General features: G+C 48.3%; 1 protein-coding gene across 1 annotated transcript; it reads right to left on the reverse strand.

Annotated features, from left to right (window-relative positions):
• Positions 1–8,840: 8,840 nt before the first annotated feature.
• Atp6v1g1 (ATPase H+ transporting V1 subunit G1) lies at positions 8,841–16,243 on the reverse strand. The gene is made up of 3 exons (XM_008833490.3): positions 16,070–16,243; positions 11,878–11,978; positions 8,841–9,590 (listed from the first exon to the last, which is right to left on the reverse strand). The coding sequence occupies exons 1-3, from the start codon at positions 16,149–16,151 to the stop codon at positions 9,417–9,419; spliced, it is 357 nt and encodes a 118-aa protein (XP_008831712.1). The 5' UTR covers positions 16,152–16,243; the 3' UTR covers positions 8,841–9,416.
• Between the last annotated feature and the right edge of the window lie 1,024 nt (positions 16,244–17,267).

Genomic DNA, 17,267 nt, shown 5'->3' on the forward strand with positions numbered 1-17,267 from the left:
TCAACTGCTAGGTCACAAGGCAGACACAACCCTGCAACACATACTCCAGGCAGAGATGAGCCACAGCTAGGACCCTGCAGCCAGAGACACCATACTGCAGTGAAGAAGAGGCCTGGAAGAGCACACACAGGCCTGAGTTGCTGAGGTCTGAGTCTGTACGCAAGGTTCCACTAGTTGCAACATCCCACAATGAAGCATTGCCTTGGGGCAGAAATCACAGCACCCACATCAGCCCCCTCAGCTGCCCACAGTAACTCAAATAGCAGACCATTCACCTGAGGCTGCTTGCAAGACAGCTAAAAGCAACCTGCCCGGTCCTACTGCTTCCCAGCCGGGTGACTGAACAAGTTACTGGACTTCTCTCTGCCTCTACTTCCTGGAGGAGAAGCAGGTAATAAGGTGGTAACTGCAGGGGAGGAGGGGGGATGGTAACTGGGGGTTGTCCTGAGGTTGCCCCTTCACACAAACTGCACTGGGAAAAGGGTGATCACTGAAGGAAGGCAGCGGTCATCGGTCTGCTCCACATTCCCTGAAAACCATCTAGGGCTAGACGTTGACTGTAAAATCAGAAATGAAACGTAGTTTCTGCTCAGCCCTCCCCGCTGATCACGATCCAGTGGGAAAGACGCGCTCAGAGAGAACTGCCAAACAGACGAGGAAGTAAAGGAAGTACTTAGGGTGGGGGTAAGCTCCCCAGACAGCCTAGAGAAGGCTCCTAGGCTTAGCCAAGGTGGAGGTAAGAAGGGCCCATGCCAATGAGTTCAGATTATAGGTCAGGATGGCTTCTCCTGACCCCAAGGCAGGACCCCAAGGCTGACCAGTTACCATGCCCTGCGCCCTGCTTCAGTCTTGAGGAAACATGTGGGCAGGGTTTGGGTAGCAAGGCGGGGTGGGGGGGGAGGCAAATTCGGAGGCTCGGGAGACTGACTAGTCCTCGCTGCCGGGCTCCCTTTGGGAGTTCACGCGTTAACCAGATCTTCCAGTCGCAGGTAGTGCCCAGACACCAGCCCCCCTTGACGTCCCCATCCCCGACGGTGTCTGTCCCATGCCCTGTGGGAAACAGAAAACGGCTTTCCTCGGTCAGGTTCAGCTTTGCTAGCTACACTGCAAGTTCTACAGGAGCTCGGAGCCCGGCCAGTCCCAAAAGTCTGGGGTGTAAAGGTCTGGCCAGACAAGCGTCCGAACTCCCATTTCACAGTGGTGAACCTTAAGCCCCGCAGGAGAAAGTGAACCATCCGAGGTCAGAGAGAACTAGAGGGAGCCAGAACCGAAAGCCGCTCCCCGCGGCAGGGCGCCTCCCACCGTACCTGGCCTTGGCCTCGGGCAGCTGGCTTCCGGTCTCTGCCCTCTGCTCTTGGGGCTCCTTCACCCCCGAAATTACCCACCCTTCCCCGCAGCTGCCACACCCAACTCGCAGGGGCAAAAGGACCACCAGCGCCCGGAGCGGGGGGACGAGACGCCCACAGGCCTGGCCGAGGCCCCACGGCCCCAACCCCTGAGCGCGGGCGCAGGGCACGCGCACACTCACCGCCGCCCGGGGACGCGCGGGGCCGGGGACGCGCGGGGCCGGGGACGCGCGGGGCCGGAACCTCCGCGCCGGGCCTCCAGGCACCGCCTCCCACGCGCGCTCCCGCTTCCCGCGCGTGTCTCTTCTCCGCGCCGAGCCGGCCTTCGACGAGCGTCTCTCCCAGCAGCGCCGAGACGCAGCGGCCGTGTTTCATCAGCCGCTCCCCGGGGATGCCTGAAGGGGCTCTGCGCCTGCCACGTGCGTGGGATCTGGGGCCTGCGGGGCGCCCGCGCGCCGGCCCGTCCCCACGGTGAACGGGAGGTCGGTCCCAGGTGACAAAGAGTCACGGGATCGGTGCATGAGGCAACACTCGGGACCAGAAGTTTCTTCGGAGCTTGTTTTTAATGAAAAATAGCGTGCTGTGCTAAGAGAATTGGAGTGGGGAGCAGACTACCTGACCTCGCATCCAGGTCTCTACGTACTCCAATTGTTTAAACTTGTCTTCGTTTTCTTTAAAAAGCATTAGTTATAACCATGCCATAGGACTGTGTGAAGATTTAACGAAATGATCCGTGAGATGTTCAAAACTACGTACCTGCTAAGGGAGCACTGAAGGTTTAAGGGGCTCTAATGAAGTGTCCCTTTTGCCTCTCTGAGACAGGTACTGCACTCTATAGCTCAGGCTTGCCTGGAGCTTGCAGTGTGGCCCAGGTCGACTTTGAACTGGCAGTCTTCTTCCTCACTTTCCCGATTGCTGGTATTACAGGAGTGCACCAACAAACCTGGCCCGTGTTTATAGGAGGGAGCACCCTGTTGGCCACCCTGCTTTGTCCTTCAGCCAAGTCCCTGGGCACTTAGCTCCCACAGAATGCACCACACTGCCTCATTTCAGGGAATCCTAAACTTCTGTATATTGTAAAAAGGGCCTTTCTGGTCCTAGGCCCTCCCCCTCCCTCCTCGATGGGTGCATATATGGTTCCCACTCTTGCTAACAAGAGGTGCTAGGAAGTTTGTTCCTGGTCACGCTGTTTGCATACAGGCCACAGACCACATCTCTCTAAGGTGGCTTGCACACACACATTTTTTTCAACACTGTCAACTTCTTGGGGACTTTCTGACAACCACAGGACTTATATGGATGCATACTCAGCCAACCCAGAGGCAGGTGTTTGGGGGCAGCAAGCAGGACTTGAAAGCACAAGCAGCAGATCCACCCAGATGCCCTCATTCACCCAAAAGTGAGAATCAAGGCAGCAGGCTACAATCAATTTGTGACAAATGGGCACGGAATACTGGCAATGCCAGTCTTACACTGGGCGGTAACAGTACATGGAAGGGCTCTGGGTAGCATGCTCAATTTGCTAACAATTTAGAGACATGGAAACAGGAGACGCAAGCCATGTTGGAACTGCTCTGTTCAACAGAGCCTGAAAGGGATCAGCCAAGTTGTAGCCTGGTCCAGGTCTAACCCTCCCTCTCCAGCAAGGCCTCTCCTGCCCTTTGCATCCTCCAGCACCAAGTTAAATGTTGGCAAATGGCCCCATACACCAGGAAGCACAGAAAAATATGGAAGCCTGCTGACTAGGCTACACTGCATAGCGGGCAGTGTGAGTTTTGGACAGTTGGGTTCAGTTTCATTCCTTCATTTGTGAAGAGATTAACACCTGCTGACTTGGGGGACGCAGAGTGCTTAGGAGTGTTAAAGCGAGATGGACCCTCCCAGCCTCCCATCACATGCCTGCATCTCTGAAACCTGTCCATGGTCAGTGGCCAGTCTAGCACTATGTCCTGGGGGAATGAGGGCTCCACACAGAATGTGAAAAGGTAATAAAACCCAGCGAAGCATGCTGGAAAGTGGACTTCGGTGGAGCCTCAGTAGTGACCTCAAGATGCACCCCACCACCCACAGCCTACCCTGGATGAATGTCACCCTCTCCCCAAGCCCCATAACTATAGAGCATCTCTCAGTTCCTCCTCCACCCCAAGTTCTTTCACTTCCAAGTCTCAGTAGTTGCTGTTCCCTCTCCATCTGGAAGGTTTGTCTGGAAAGCCTATCTCATCACCTGACCAGCCCACTCTTGGGTCCCAGCTGACAAGTCAGTCTTACTGACTCTTGTTTAAGCTAAACCCATACTAAGCACCCATTGTGGCCACTGTCCAGTTCTTTTTCCAAGAGGACTAACCTTTGGGCCTAGGACCATTTCTGCCCATGTTTATAGCTGCCCAGTATCCTCCCCACAGCATCTGTTAGGTGCATCTCAAGAAGCAGCTGGGTAGACAGGGCCCGGATTACAGGTAAGCCAACCAACCACAACCCCAGGCGTCATCCTTACTCAGCAGCCCCATCCATCCTGCTGTGTTTGCAGGGGTTGCAGACACGGGTCTGAGGGCCAGCTGCCAACACATTTGGCAATAGGGATGAAATAACAGAATGAACTCTCAAGCCTGGCAGAGCCTCAAAGCGCTGCAGCAGACAGCACTGGAGGGAGCCTTAGAACTGCTGGGAAGAGTGTGCAAAAGCAAAAGATCAAAATTAAAACTTGGTTCTCGGAACTGGTTGCTCAATTACATTCACTGACTTCCCAGCTTTAGAGATACCACTTGCAACACTGCCATGGCCTGAACAAACTGAACAGATGACACAGCAGGCCAGGCTAGGAAGTCAGACAGACCTAGGTTCAAATCCAGCCCTTGCATCTAGCTCTGTGACCTTGGGTAACTGACTTATCTCTGAGCCTGTCTCCTACTTTACACAACAGAATACCAGACATGGGCACATAGTATGTATGTACGTACCTTGAATGGCTACTGATAATAAATGTGAACTATTGGAAAACTATTTCCAAGTGCCTTAGAGAAGGTGGCACTGCTACTGACTCCATGACATCCACCTCAATTCCTGGAAGTGTGACATGGGGTGACAACAGGTGACAACACAGGACTAAAGACACAGCTGCCCTTGTCAGGTGTGCTGGGAGTAACACAAGTCACACGCTGCCCATCAGAAAAGTGGGTCAAAACCACAAGAAAAAACTGCTCTGAGTTGCTGTCAGGAAAGACCACGATCTTCCCTGGAGTATCAGGGAAGCTCCAGAACAGTGTGCCAGGGGCAAGCACAAAGGAGCAAAATGAAGTGGGCCACGGAGGGAGAATCCCCATCTGGCTGGGCAGAGGAGGACGGACAGCTGAAGGGAACCTGCTTTTATTCATAGTGAGGTGGTTCTGTCTTTCCATCCTTAAAAACCACCTTAAGACAATGGCAGGCAGCCCCACTGTGGAATCCATACCATCAGCCCAGCTTCTCTTCTGATCTGTACAGCCATCTGTTCCGGAACAGTCACTCTTCCTTTGTACATTACCTTCAAATGGAACAGGGTGGTGTGGTCATCAGTCCCCTCTCCAAAACCCCCATCCTAATTAGCTCTTCCAAACACAATGACGGGAATTCACACTTTATGCAGGAGATAGTGTCATCTTACATTCTTTTTTAAAAAGAAGGTAAACATGATCTGGCAGCTTCCACTTCTCAAACCACTGGCCAAATCTTTTAATAGACTGTAAGAAACCTATTTGCACAGGAAGGAGAGAAAGAAAAACTAGAGCTGCTCGTGTGCAGGTTTTTAGTAATTCCAGACCCAGATAGAGGAACCAATAGGGCAGAAACACTCTTGACGTCTGCCAGATTGTGCCGGGAGGAAAGAAAAAGAATGATGAGAAAAATGAGAGCGAACAGAACTCATTAAAGCTCGAACTTCACGAAGGACAGCTTTAGTAAATTTCTAGTACCATTCATCTTCTTGAGTGGAAACAGGCCAGAAATGCAGAACGTTCATCATCCATGGCAGGCTCACTTCCCCAGGCAGCTTCACCCAGGGTTAGGGCAGCCGTACAGAGCCACTAGCAGAGCCAGCAGGAAGTATAGGAGCATAGCAGCATCTGGCTTACAGCATACAGGACTGCTCGGAATTGACTTCAGGCTGTCACATCCTCACTCTGAGACCTTCCACATCCAGCAAGCTTCCAGGCTGTCTCATCCATGGAGGTGGGATCACGCTGCCTAGCCTGCAGGGTCTAAAGGGCCCAGAACAGGGGTTGCCTCACTACATGCCTGCACACATTAGACATGTGCCTGCACACATTAGACATGTGGCCTCTAGGTTAATACTTCACCTCTCATGAGCTCCCTCCCACCAATCCAAAGTGGGCATGGTTAGGCAGGAACTACAAAAGATTACCCACACTGACTGTAAAGCTAGTTCATGCCTTCCAGCAAGGAGACCTTGAGTAGGGCTGAGCCATCTCACCAAACAGAATGTTTCTATGCTTATCAAAGGCAGTAGGGAATCCTTTCTAGGCAACTGCCCAAGCAGTCAAGGAGCATCACTTTAGAAACTAGAGGGAAAGGGAAGAGAGCCACATGGTCAAGATCCATAACAAGTATCCAATCGAGAAGCTCAGCACAGACTGCACCAGTTAAAGGCACAGGTGCTTAAAGGCACTGAAGAATCTTGGCTCTACCCGATACCCTTGCCTGGTTCCTCAATCCCTGTCCCTGGTAAAAGCTGCAGATTAAACTGGTTAATACAAATGCAAAAATTCTTAAGGCACTGGCTGGCATACAGAAAACTATTTTCAACCAGAAACATCTTTTCTGTTCATGGCTCCCTCTTCTTAATTCCCTTGCAGGTAGGTTGGGTCAATGGAAGAAAGGGTGTCAGGCACCATCTGAAGACTGAAGCACACAAGAATCAGCACTTTGGGAGGAGAGGTGACTCAGCAGTTAAAAGCACTGGCTGCTCTTGCAGAGAACCTGGGTTTGGTTCCCAGCACCCACATGATGGCTAACATCTTTAACTCCAGTTCCAGAGGATCCCATGCCTTCCCCTGACCTCCCTTGGCCTTGCACATCATGGTGCACTTACGTACATGCAAGCAATACACTCATAAGAGTAACATTTTCTTCCTACCTTTGCAATGTTGGAAACTGGAGAAGGTAGACACAGCTTCATCACCCACTCACCACATGTCCAACAGCTGCCCCCAAGAAACCCAACTTTTTAAGTCTCAAACTTTTTAAGTAGGTCTTTGTTGTATTTCAGAAACAGGAAACATTTGCTGAGCACCTAGAATGTTCCAGGCACCATATGTAGTGCTCTGATGTATTTTTAATAATTCTTTTCTTGTTTCTGTAGAACAGCAGCTCTGATCTGAAGATAATTCTAGCACCCAGGAGACATCTATGTCCAGTGACGTTTTTGGTTGTCACTACTGAAGGGGTCCCTAATGGCATCTAGTGGGTAGAGACCAGGGACAGTGCTAAAACAGCCCTGTAATGAATAAAACGCTACCCCCATCCCAAAGAAAACCCCTCCCAGACCAGGTAAACCTTTCTCAAGAGAGTTGCTGCTGTTTCTCCTGTTTCTAGATATACCCCTATCTATGTGTGTGTATATATAGAGATCATACATACACACACACACACATATATGCCCATTTCATACTTTTTTATGCTCAAATGGAGACAAATCCCGCAAACTGCTCTGCTATGTTTATCAGGTTCGTCGTTCTGTACCAGGCCAACACACCTGTCATCTCTGAAGGTCATACAGCCTTACAGTTGCTAATTTCTCAGAGTAACAGTAACAGAAGCTCTTTCTCTTAGATTTCCTGAGGGAGCTCTTAAGAAACCTTAGTCCTGCCCCCACCCCAACTGGCCTGAGAGGGACCTCAGCACCCACAAGTTGCCTGGCAACAACAATCAGGACTGAGGACTAGAGGGAACCCCACCTCATGTGCATCCTGATCAGGACTGCCAGACCCCTCTGGAATGTCACTCCTCCCTGAATACCCCCTTATCTTGCTCTATTCTCTTCCCCACCAGCATTTAAACATGTCATCACCTTCCTTGAACCACCTGCTCCATCAGCCACAACTTCATCTTCTCTTCACAGCCAGATCTTTCCTCCTCTACATTCATTCTTCAAACCATTTAATTCCTCTCTCCAAAGTCTTCAAGCTCACCGTATCCTCTCAACTGGTCACTGACCTCCAGTTCTTTTGGAATGATCCCTTCTGTTGGCTGCAGGGACTGTCAACCTGAGCTGCTAAGTTCAGCGCCAAGCAGTCATATATGCATGATCCTAATACTGGGCAAACATACTGGACAGCAATGTTAAAAATACCAAAGCTGAGGACACAGCTCAGTGATACAAGAGTATAGTGATCCCCAGTATCACACATCAGTCTAAACCAGTGAATACCAGTGTTGTTGCATGCTCTTTCAATTTAGGAAACCTATACTGGCAATATGTGGAGGTTAGAAATTGCTACACTTAGCAATACAGAGAATGAAGTCGAACAAAAGTGTGGGGGATGGGACAAGTTAGGGTTGAGAGGGTTAGTAGACAGCCAGCTCAAAATGCCAAACAAGCAATTTGATGACTAATTCAAGAAATGGGCTGGAAATACAAATTTAGGTCTTTGATATACATGGTAAAGCTAGGAAACAGTAGTGTTCTCATAAAAAACAAAAGACCAAAAATAAAAGCTTTGGGAAAGCCAGAGACGCAATCAGAACACTACTGTACACCTTTAAGTATAAGAAAGAGGTGTAAGAAAGTGTAAGAAAGAGGTGCAAGGGGAGTGACTGACCCGCCCGGCAGCTCTGGGGGTCAAGCAGCAGCAGTGTGGCTTTCTCCATCAGGGCCCTGCTCAGCCTGACCAGCATTTCCATGCACTGGCAAGCTTGGAGTGTTTTAACAGCATGAAATGGACATGCTAAGGCAGTAAACCCTTGTGAGGCCTTCAACTATAGAAAAAGAAACACAGAAAGAGAACAATGACCAGGATGAAAAGGTCAAAGATCAAACCATCCTGAGGCACACAAGATTCTAAAACCCTCTACTTATCTCCTTCTGTTGCAGAGCAAGTAGGGAAATCCCCTAATGTTCTCTTCCAACTGGTTCTACTCACCAGAAATTATTCTGCAACCAAAGAAAGACTGTCACCACACAGAAGTCGCATTTCTCATTTATGAGCCAGAACAGTTCCAAGCATTACTACCCCCATCAGAAAGGAAGCATGCTCATTCACTGGCCCAAGGCTACAACACAAGGTATCTGGAGAGAAGGTAACCTACAGGCCCTGCTTGCTGTATGCTAAAAATTGAGGGTGAAATCACAAGCAATTTGCTTCCCTACAAAGTGTACACCCTGAGCATTTAGTGATTAGGTATGCAAATCTGGTATGTATGTTGAGTCATGTTTTTCATTTCATAAATGAAATTCTCAACCATTTGGATCGAAATGCATCATCAAAGAGGAGCCACAGGGGCGAAATGCATGACAAAGTTTTACTTTAAACGATTACCAATACACCAAACAACATGTTAAAGTTCTTGAATCCTATTATCTAGTAATTTGGATTAAGATAAAACTAGGAGCAGCCAGAACACGGTTTTAGTATTCACTGTCTAACCCTTAGCCAGAATGGACTGCTTTAAGACTGGCTGCTGCTTCATACAGATTACAAATAACTATTTACTACTTTTTCATAGATAAAGCCCCTGACCTGTAAGAAAGTGTAAGGGAACAATATAATCCCTTGCTTTCTTCAAAGAGTTTTTTTTAACTAAACTAAAAGAAAAAGTTAACATTGATACCCGTTGCTTGTGTGAACATGTAGGAAAACAGCATATACTCATTAAAGACAACAAAGTAAAAGATGAAAGTTTAGGTAAGTACTAAGTCTGTACAAAGAGCTGGATTTGCTACTCTCCAAAGTGACAGGACAGACTACAAGGTAGAGGGATAATTTAACAAAGCCTTTCCTCAGTACAGAGCTCAGGCTTCCTGGAGGTTTCCTATTCGGAATTTTCCAATGCCAAGCTCAGAGCAGGGGCATCTGCCTTCTATCCATTTATGCGGTAGTTTTCATGGACTTCTGGCCGGATGTCACACACAAAGGCCAAGAGGTTATCAAGGACTTCATCCCTGTTTTGCTGGAAGTAGGTTTGGAGGATGGTCATCTTCTCCTGGGTCTCCTTCTCCACTTCACTGCTACAGCTCCCATGGGACCCCAGTGCCTGGAGCAAAGAGAGGACACAAGGGATTGTCAGAAACATTCTCCAGTTGAAACATGAAGGATGAAACTTCCTGGCTTGAGGAGAAAAACCCCAGCTCACTGAGATGAATGCAACACACCAGCAACAGACAGAGTACAAGTGTGTAAAGAACCAGGCATTCCCCCAGAGTTACTGGGGAGCTACCACCGTCAATAGCCAGGAAACTAGCCCAGAGACCCTGTCACATCCGTCCACAATCAAACATGCAGCCTCTAGCAAAGACCAGAATTAAACTAAAGATTCAGCAACTAACTAGATGTGGTGGCACAAGCCTTTTATCCCGGGACTTGGGAAGCAGAGGCAGGAAGATTTCTGTGAGTTCAAGGCCAGCCTGGTCTACATAGTGAGTTGTCCAAGCTACTTGGGGCTACAGGGAGACCCTGTCTTCCTGTAAAAAAGATTCAGTAACTATGGGCACCAGAGTGGTGCCCACTTATAAACACAGCTACATGGCAGGCTAAAGCAGAACTGCCTGAGCACAGGGGTAAAAAAAAAGTTCGTATTAAAGAACCAGTCAATCCCGAGTAGTATCAGGAGGAGCAACAGCAAGACACAAACATACCACTGAAACCAGTTACAAACTGGTGTGCACATCTGTACAAGAGAATACAGTTCATTTCATACTGCTGAACAGTAAAGTATGCAGCTTATACGAAAAATAACAGTACCAATGAAGTTAGCATTTATTTATCTACGGCATGGTTTTAAAGGTGGGAAAATGTTATTAAACGCATAACCAGGCATAGAGGCACATGCCTGTAAATTCCAGCATGCAAGAGATTGAGACACTACCTCTTTTCATGAATATAAACCATGTGCCAAGTCCCAGTAAGTATCTCAAAACTAAAGAGGCTACTATGGCAGCATGTGTTGCATAAGACTGCCCTCCAACCAGACGACTATGGACAGGTGCCTTCTTCCCAAGCTTGGTTACACCCACTTGCCTAAGATCATCACGGCCAAACTTGTTGACTGTTAGACTCCACAAGAAAGGAGGGGCAGGAAGACCAGTCACACTTCCCAACCAACCAGTTGGCCCTAGTTGTGCACTAAGGGTATGCAAGCTGAGGAAGCCACAGGGAGGCCCTTGAGCCATTTTTTTGCCGCTGTAGGGAGCAATCCATGCCTGGATGGAGACTTTCCAGTGGCCTTAGAGGGGAGTACCCACACTCCTGAAAGTAAACTCACCCACTGCTCTGTAAGTAAGTTCAATACACTCACTGGTTTCCCAGACTGCAATTTGGTGAAACAGAACCTCGGTTTGTCTTAGGGACCAAGAGAGAGAAGCGGGCCAGACGTCCTTTGCACCTCCCAGGAGGAATTTTAGCTACAGCATGCTAGAAAAGCATAGCTTGTGCTTTACAGTAGACCACTGGCACTATCCCATCAGCAACTGGGGCACACACTGAAAATATAGACACAAGATGGCTGCCCTGACACAGGGAATTGTGTGTGCCCAACTCATAGCACCAATTAACCAAGAGGAACACAGTACATTTTAACAGCCCCATTACTGCCCAGTGCAAAGATGATCAAACCCCATGTTGCCTAACACTAAGAGAGAGGCATGTATCTACAATTGACTGACCAAGGTCTGGACAGATATGGGCCTGAAACCACAGAAGACCACAAGAATGAAGCATATAACGCCAAAGGCAGAAATAAGAGAAGAGTCCAGAGCACATAAATCCTAAACGCCTAGATTAGGATAAACACAGTCTTTCACGTGGGTTTTTTAAAAGGCCAGTAAACTGGAACTACTATGACATGTACGACTCTGTTCCCTGAGAAGCCCTCCTCCCTTCTTTCCCCTTCTAGAACTTTCTCTGCACCTGCTGTATTCCCAAGATCTGTCTTTGTGTTATTTCTGTGTGTTGTAGTAGTCTAGGATGGGGACAGTCTCTCCATGTATTTTACTGAGGTACAGGATCTGCTGTATTCTCATCACAGGTTTTCAGGACTTGCTGTAAGCTAAGCTCCTGGAAGGCAGGGAATATGTCTACTGCTCAGCTGATCCCGAGATCCAGCAGAGAACCCTGCACATGTCAACTGCTTAAGAGACTGCTAAATAACAAAATTAATGAAGACTACAATTTGATATAGTGGCCATTCCAAGACAGGCTAAGCATCCAATAAACCATATTTAATAAGCAGGAACTGGGGAGGGATAAGCGCTTAGTGCTGGCATACAAAGGCCAAGGGTGTTTTTACATTTGCCTAAGTACAGCAATAATGAGAAGGGGCCTACCGCAGCTTCCTTGGCCTTGAACTCTTTCTCCCTCTGCAGGCGGTACTGTTCAATCTCAGCCTGGGCTTCTTCTTTGGCCTGCTTCAGCCTCCGGTTCTTTCCTGTTTTCAAAGAGTGACATCAGGAAGTGGTTAAAAGTAGAAAAGCATGAACACAGAGATGCTGCATGTCAACAGCAAAGACATTAACAAAATCCTCAGTAACGTGTACACGAAAGGGAATTCGGATCTAAAGGACACTTAGTTTAGGGTTCTGCCTCCAGGCTGTAAGTAGAGACCAAACAGGAATGCCCTCTAGAGCAGGAATGGAGCTCAGGGTGGAGCACTGTCTGCAGGAAGCCCTCAGTTCAATCCCCAGCACTACACACGAGAAGTAGACTCCCTACCATACATAGTCCATGAAAATGAAGGAAGCATTGTGGGATGCACTGTGTCAGAATATTCTCTCAATCTCAACAATTAAGATCCTACCTAAGATGGGTGACATTGGTCATCTGGGGTGGTCTTCCTCAACCCAAACAGTCAACACCAAATTGTGGCACTGATGAAACTACAGCTCTGCTTGGGAGTTTGCTGAGGAGCTAAAGCACTCCCCAAGGTACAGAACCTAGATTGTGACTAAGGAAAGAGATGATGTAATACTGGAAACTGAGTACCAGGGCTGTAGCCATTACTGGGGAGAATGCTAAAATCAGTGCATTAAGCATCTGGAAGGGGAGGAGAAAACAGGTTCTGGTCTCTGGAAGACAGCAGTTTAACACAGGTTGGCAAAGTCTCCAGATTGTGAGACCAGCAAACAGTCTTTAATTCCCACTCACCAAATTCTTAGGACACCCAAAGGGAAAAAAAAAATTCTAGGAGATCAGTCAAGATATCCAAGTTACTAGCGCAATAGACAACCTTCATTTAAACTAAGCTTTGTTATACATCACTGTGTATAACCTGTTCAGATCCCACTCCACCCAAGCGGATAAATGAAAACAGAAATTAACCTTCCAGTCTATGATTAAGAACAGAATTTTAGACCTGTAGTAACTCAATGTCATCAATACTACGTGGTGGGTGGCAACCACCATTCTCTCCTAACACACCCAAGGATCACTTCTGAAAGGCTACACTTAGCGCATTTCTTCTTCCCAGCTACCGAGATCAGCTTCACTCCAGCTGATCCCCAGTCCCTCACCAGCTGTCCTTCTTATCAGCTACATGGGCCATGCTTAAATGCCAATGATCTTCTCCAAACCAGTCTGTAAACATTCACAGCCCAACAATCATGCAGTAGCCCCACATAACTCCACAATACATCACTCCCAACTCCCACAGCTCTCTGAATTAATCACTAAGTATCACCTCTGCCTTTCAGCAAATATCTTTAGTGTTCAGTTGTGACAGGCTTTTCTAAAAACCCAAAGCACCAGGTTACACTTACTCTACACACACACACACACACACACCCTCGGAGCTGAGGGCTGTACATGTAGAAAGGATGCAACTGATGAGCTACACTCCTAGTTCCCATAGTTTTGTTTTTTGTTTTATTTCCTTTTCTTTCTTTCATTGTGGGTTCTTGAGACACCATCTCACTGTGTAACCCAGGCTGGCCTGGAACTAGCTAGTAGCCTAGGCATGTCTTAAACTTACGTTTTTCCTGTTTCAGCCTCCCTTACAGGTATGCATATGATGTCCAGGCCCAACTTTCTTTTTTAAATTGTGCTTTTCTCAGGCCAATGAAATAAGCCATAAAATTTAACAGCCGGGTGTGGTGGCACAAGCCTCTAATCCCAGCACTTGGGAGGCAGAGACTGGTGGACTCTGTAAATTCCAGGCCAGCCTGGTCTACATAGGGAGTTCCAGGCCAGCTGGGGCTAGAGGAAGACCCTGTCTCCCCTGTAGTCCCAGCTGACCTGAACTCCCTATGTAGACCAGGCTGGCCTTGAACTCACAATGATCTGCCTGCCTCTGCTTCCCAAGTGCTGGGATTAAAGGCGTGTGCCACCACGCCCGGCTGTTAAAAGTTTTGTGGCTTATTTCATTGGCTTTCATTATTTTTTTTAAAAGACAGGGTCGCACTATGTAGCCTTGGCTAGCCTGAAACTTCACTATGTAGAGCATGCTGGTCTTGAAATCGTAGTAGCCCTGCTTGCCCCTGCATCCCGTGAGTGCTAGAATTAAAGGCATGCACCACCACGTTTGTTTTTTTTATTCTTAAAGTTCTGAAGTAGCTGGGCGTGGTAGTCCACACCTTTAAGTCCAGCACTCAAGAGGCAGAGTTAAAGGCCAGACAGGGATACACAGAGAGACCAAAGTGACAGTTTTGTGAGAAATTAGGGCTAGATCATTTTACCACACTATACACTGCTTCCCAATTCTCCACGGACTGAGCAAATTTAATTACAGATCAAGAAGGGAAGAGTTTTGTTGGGATGTATAAACTATGGAGAATCTTGAAATGTGTAGGAGCCCTAAGCTAACTCCTTTACATTCAAGATCCAGCACCCAGCCAGCCCAGCACAGCAGAGGTGTGATCTCTACCCTCAGAGAACTCACTCTCACCACTGCCCAAATGTTCTTTCTTGCACTCCCCCAAACACTCTCACACCCTTCCCAGCAGATAAAGCAGCCATTACTGAGTCATCACTGGACAAACTAAGAAGTCATTCTGGAAATTCTGGGTCAAGAGCATGATTGGAAATCTTCTACAAGGAGCATAGAACTTTCTAGTCACCACAGCAGGAAAAAAAAATATGTCTTACCACCCCCAGTCCTCTCAAAGAAAACATTTCCTAGAAAAAGAATACCATAACCCCTACCAGAGCTATAAGTGAAACCTACCTGGCATAGATTGTTTTATACAAGGAAATCACTCTTGCGTGGAGAGGAGGCTATACTGCTCCCCAGGGGCTGGTCAAATCCTCTCTCTGAGCCTCATTTTTCCCAGTTGCAAAAAAGAAGCAGATGCATGGTTCCAGTTATTTGAAAACCAGGATAAAGTTACTGGAGACACAATCTCTGGTCTCCAGTAACTTTAAGGAACTGCACCATAGAAACAGATTACTGCAGTACTCTGTCAGAAATGAGCACTTGGGAGGAAAGCCAACCTTGTCTGAGGGAAGAAAGAACTTCTGCCTAAATTCTAAGTCCCAAAAGAAGACTAACCATTTGAGTACCAAGAGGAGATAAACTGAGAAAGGTTCTTCCAATCAGGGAAAACAGCATGCCAAGGGCTTCTTGGAAGGAGTGTACCTTGCCTTGAAGAATCACAGTGCTTCAATACAGCTGGAAGACATTACCTCAACCTGACATTAGGCAAGAATATCAAGACTGAATCAAAGGGCTCCAATCCATTAAGACGCCAGATGTTGTGGCTCAGGCTTTTGATTCCAGCACTGGGGCGGCAGAGTCAGGCAGATCTCTTTTGAGTTAGAAATCAGCCTGGTCTATGTATAAAGTTCTAGGCCAACCACGGCTGCCCAGTGAGACCCTGTCTTCAAAAAGAAAAAGGAAGGAAAAAAGAAATACGAGCTCAATTTTGCAGTCACTAAGCTTGCGTTGACTAAAAAGGGAATGGTACAAGTCAAACTTGCATTTCAGGCAGGGATGATGGGTTGCAGATGGCTTCTTCCACTCCTCAGTCCAGATTAAACCCATACACTAAATTAAACTCCTGGGCACCTTGCACCTGTCCACATTAGTCTTTCACTCACCTACAATCACCCTACCCGGTATCTGCTTCCTCCCGTGAGACATGAAATACCATATGCTGGCACCTAGCACATTCTCAGGAAAAAAGAAATCAACCTAGTCAGGCAGCACACTAACTCGGTTGTGCAGAACTACGCTGCTGGCAGAGAGAACAAGACATACAAGCTAATCGACTAACTCAAAGCCACGAACGAGCGGACGAAGAAGCAAAAAGGGTTCAGGGGTCGCAGCCTGAACGACGATCGGCGGGAAGTCCCGTCGCTGGGCCGGAGGCTAACGAAAGGGGTGAAAAGAACGCGAACCCACTACTGTCTCCACGTCCAACTTGCAGTCACTTTGGGTGGCTTCAAGAGGGGCCCTAGGCCTCCAGGAGATTCCCCGCCAACCCGTCTCGGGCCTCCCCGTCCCCGGCCGCCCCTGCGGCCTAGCCACGATTCCCGGCCTTTCCCCGCCTCCCAATCTCCGGCCTCCCCTGCCGGCTCGGAACTCACGTTTGCGGGCCTCGGACACCTTCTCGGCCGCCCGTTTCTCGGCCTGCAGCAGCTGCTGAATCCCCTGCGACTGACTCGCCATGGCTGCTGGGATCCCGGCCCTTACCACCGGCCTAAATCGCCCCGGAGACCTTCGGGTCACCTGACCCGCCACCCTGCGCAGCGCCGAGAGCCGGCCCTTCGTCACGTGACCCGCGCAGGCGCCCCAGCTGACGGTTTAGCAGCCTAGTGACTCTCAGGGGATGGGCAGGACGGGAGGAGCAGGAAGCAAGAACATGTTGAGCTGCGCCTGCGCATTGCCAGACCCTCGCTTCCCCTCTGCTCTCCGAGCCGGTTTTGGTGGCTGTTACCTTACTAGGACTGTCCCGGCCTGCGACGTGGCTGTTTCCCTAATGCCTCACTTCATAGGAAGAAAGCCACACTGTATCATTTACCCCTACTCTTCACACTGCTCTACTCCCTTTCTAGAACTTTCTTTGGAATTCAGAACCTATTAAAAAGCAGTGCTGAGCATGGTGGTTGCAGTATAAACCCAGCACACTGTTACCCAGAAGACTGAGGCTAGAGGATTGAGTTCAAGGCCAGAGTGGATTGCACAGTGAGAAAAAAGAAGGAAAAACAATTATGTTAAAAAAGGTTTAGGAAAAGTTATTGCAAGTTCTAGTGCCACACCACTAATGTGTGACTTCTGGGCCAACTGCCGCCTTTTCTGTTTTTTTTGTGGTGCTGGGATCGAACTAAGGGCCTCTAGCATGGTAGGCAAGTCCTCTACCACTGAGGCCCAGCCCTGTCACCCCTTTTCTGAACCACAGGAATGAATTGCTCTGTTTTTCCATAAGTGTTTGATGAATCCCCAGTGGGCACATAGACCACCTGGATCCTTAGGCTAGAACAGAGGTCAAGACAAATAAGGTCCCTAGTGGAGCTCAGAGTTTATAAACAAAAGACAGACTAGGGGTGGGAACGATGGTTTAGTAGGTTCTCAAAACTTGACCACCTGAGTTCTATCCTCAGGACCCCAATGGTGGAAAGTGAGAAAAGGATTCCTACAAGTTGTCCCCTGACTTCCACATGCATATTGTGACTCATGTGCCCCAGCCATTAATTTAGGAAGTTTTAAGATACTAATTAAATGATTGTAAAGTGCAACAAATTACTAAAGGAAACTTGCAGAGATTTAAGAAGTACCCCTTTGGGG

The sequence above is a fragment of the Nannospalax galili genome, unplaced genomic scaffold, assembly GCF_000622305.1.
Source record: "Nannospalax galili isolate Female #2095 unplaced genomic scaffold, S.galili_v1.0 scaffold34, whole genome shotgun sequence".
NCBI lineage: Eukaryota > Metazoa > Chordata > Mammalia > Rodentia > Spalacidae > Nannospalax > Nannospalax galili.

What these genes read in the sequence shown, in the direction of transcription:
- Atp6v1g1 (XM_008833490.3), bottom strand. Translation starts at nt 16,151, where the DNA reads ATGGCGAGTCAGTCGCAGGGGATTCAGCAGCTGCTGCAGGCCGAGAAA. An exon ending in GGTGTCCGAGGCCCGCAAAC is followed by an intron (nt 11,979 to 16,069) that starts GTGAGTTCCGAG and finishes CTTTGAAAACAG; the next exon opens with GAAAGAACCGGAGGCTGAAG. An exon ending in TCAAGGCCAAGGAAGCTGCG is followed by an intron (nt 9,591 to 11,877) that starts GTAGGCCCCTTC and finishes TCTTTGCTCCAG; the next exon opens with GCACTGGGGTCCCATGGGAG.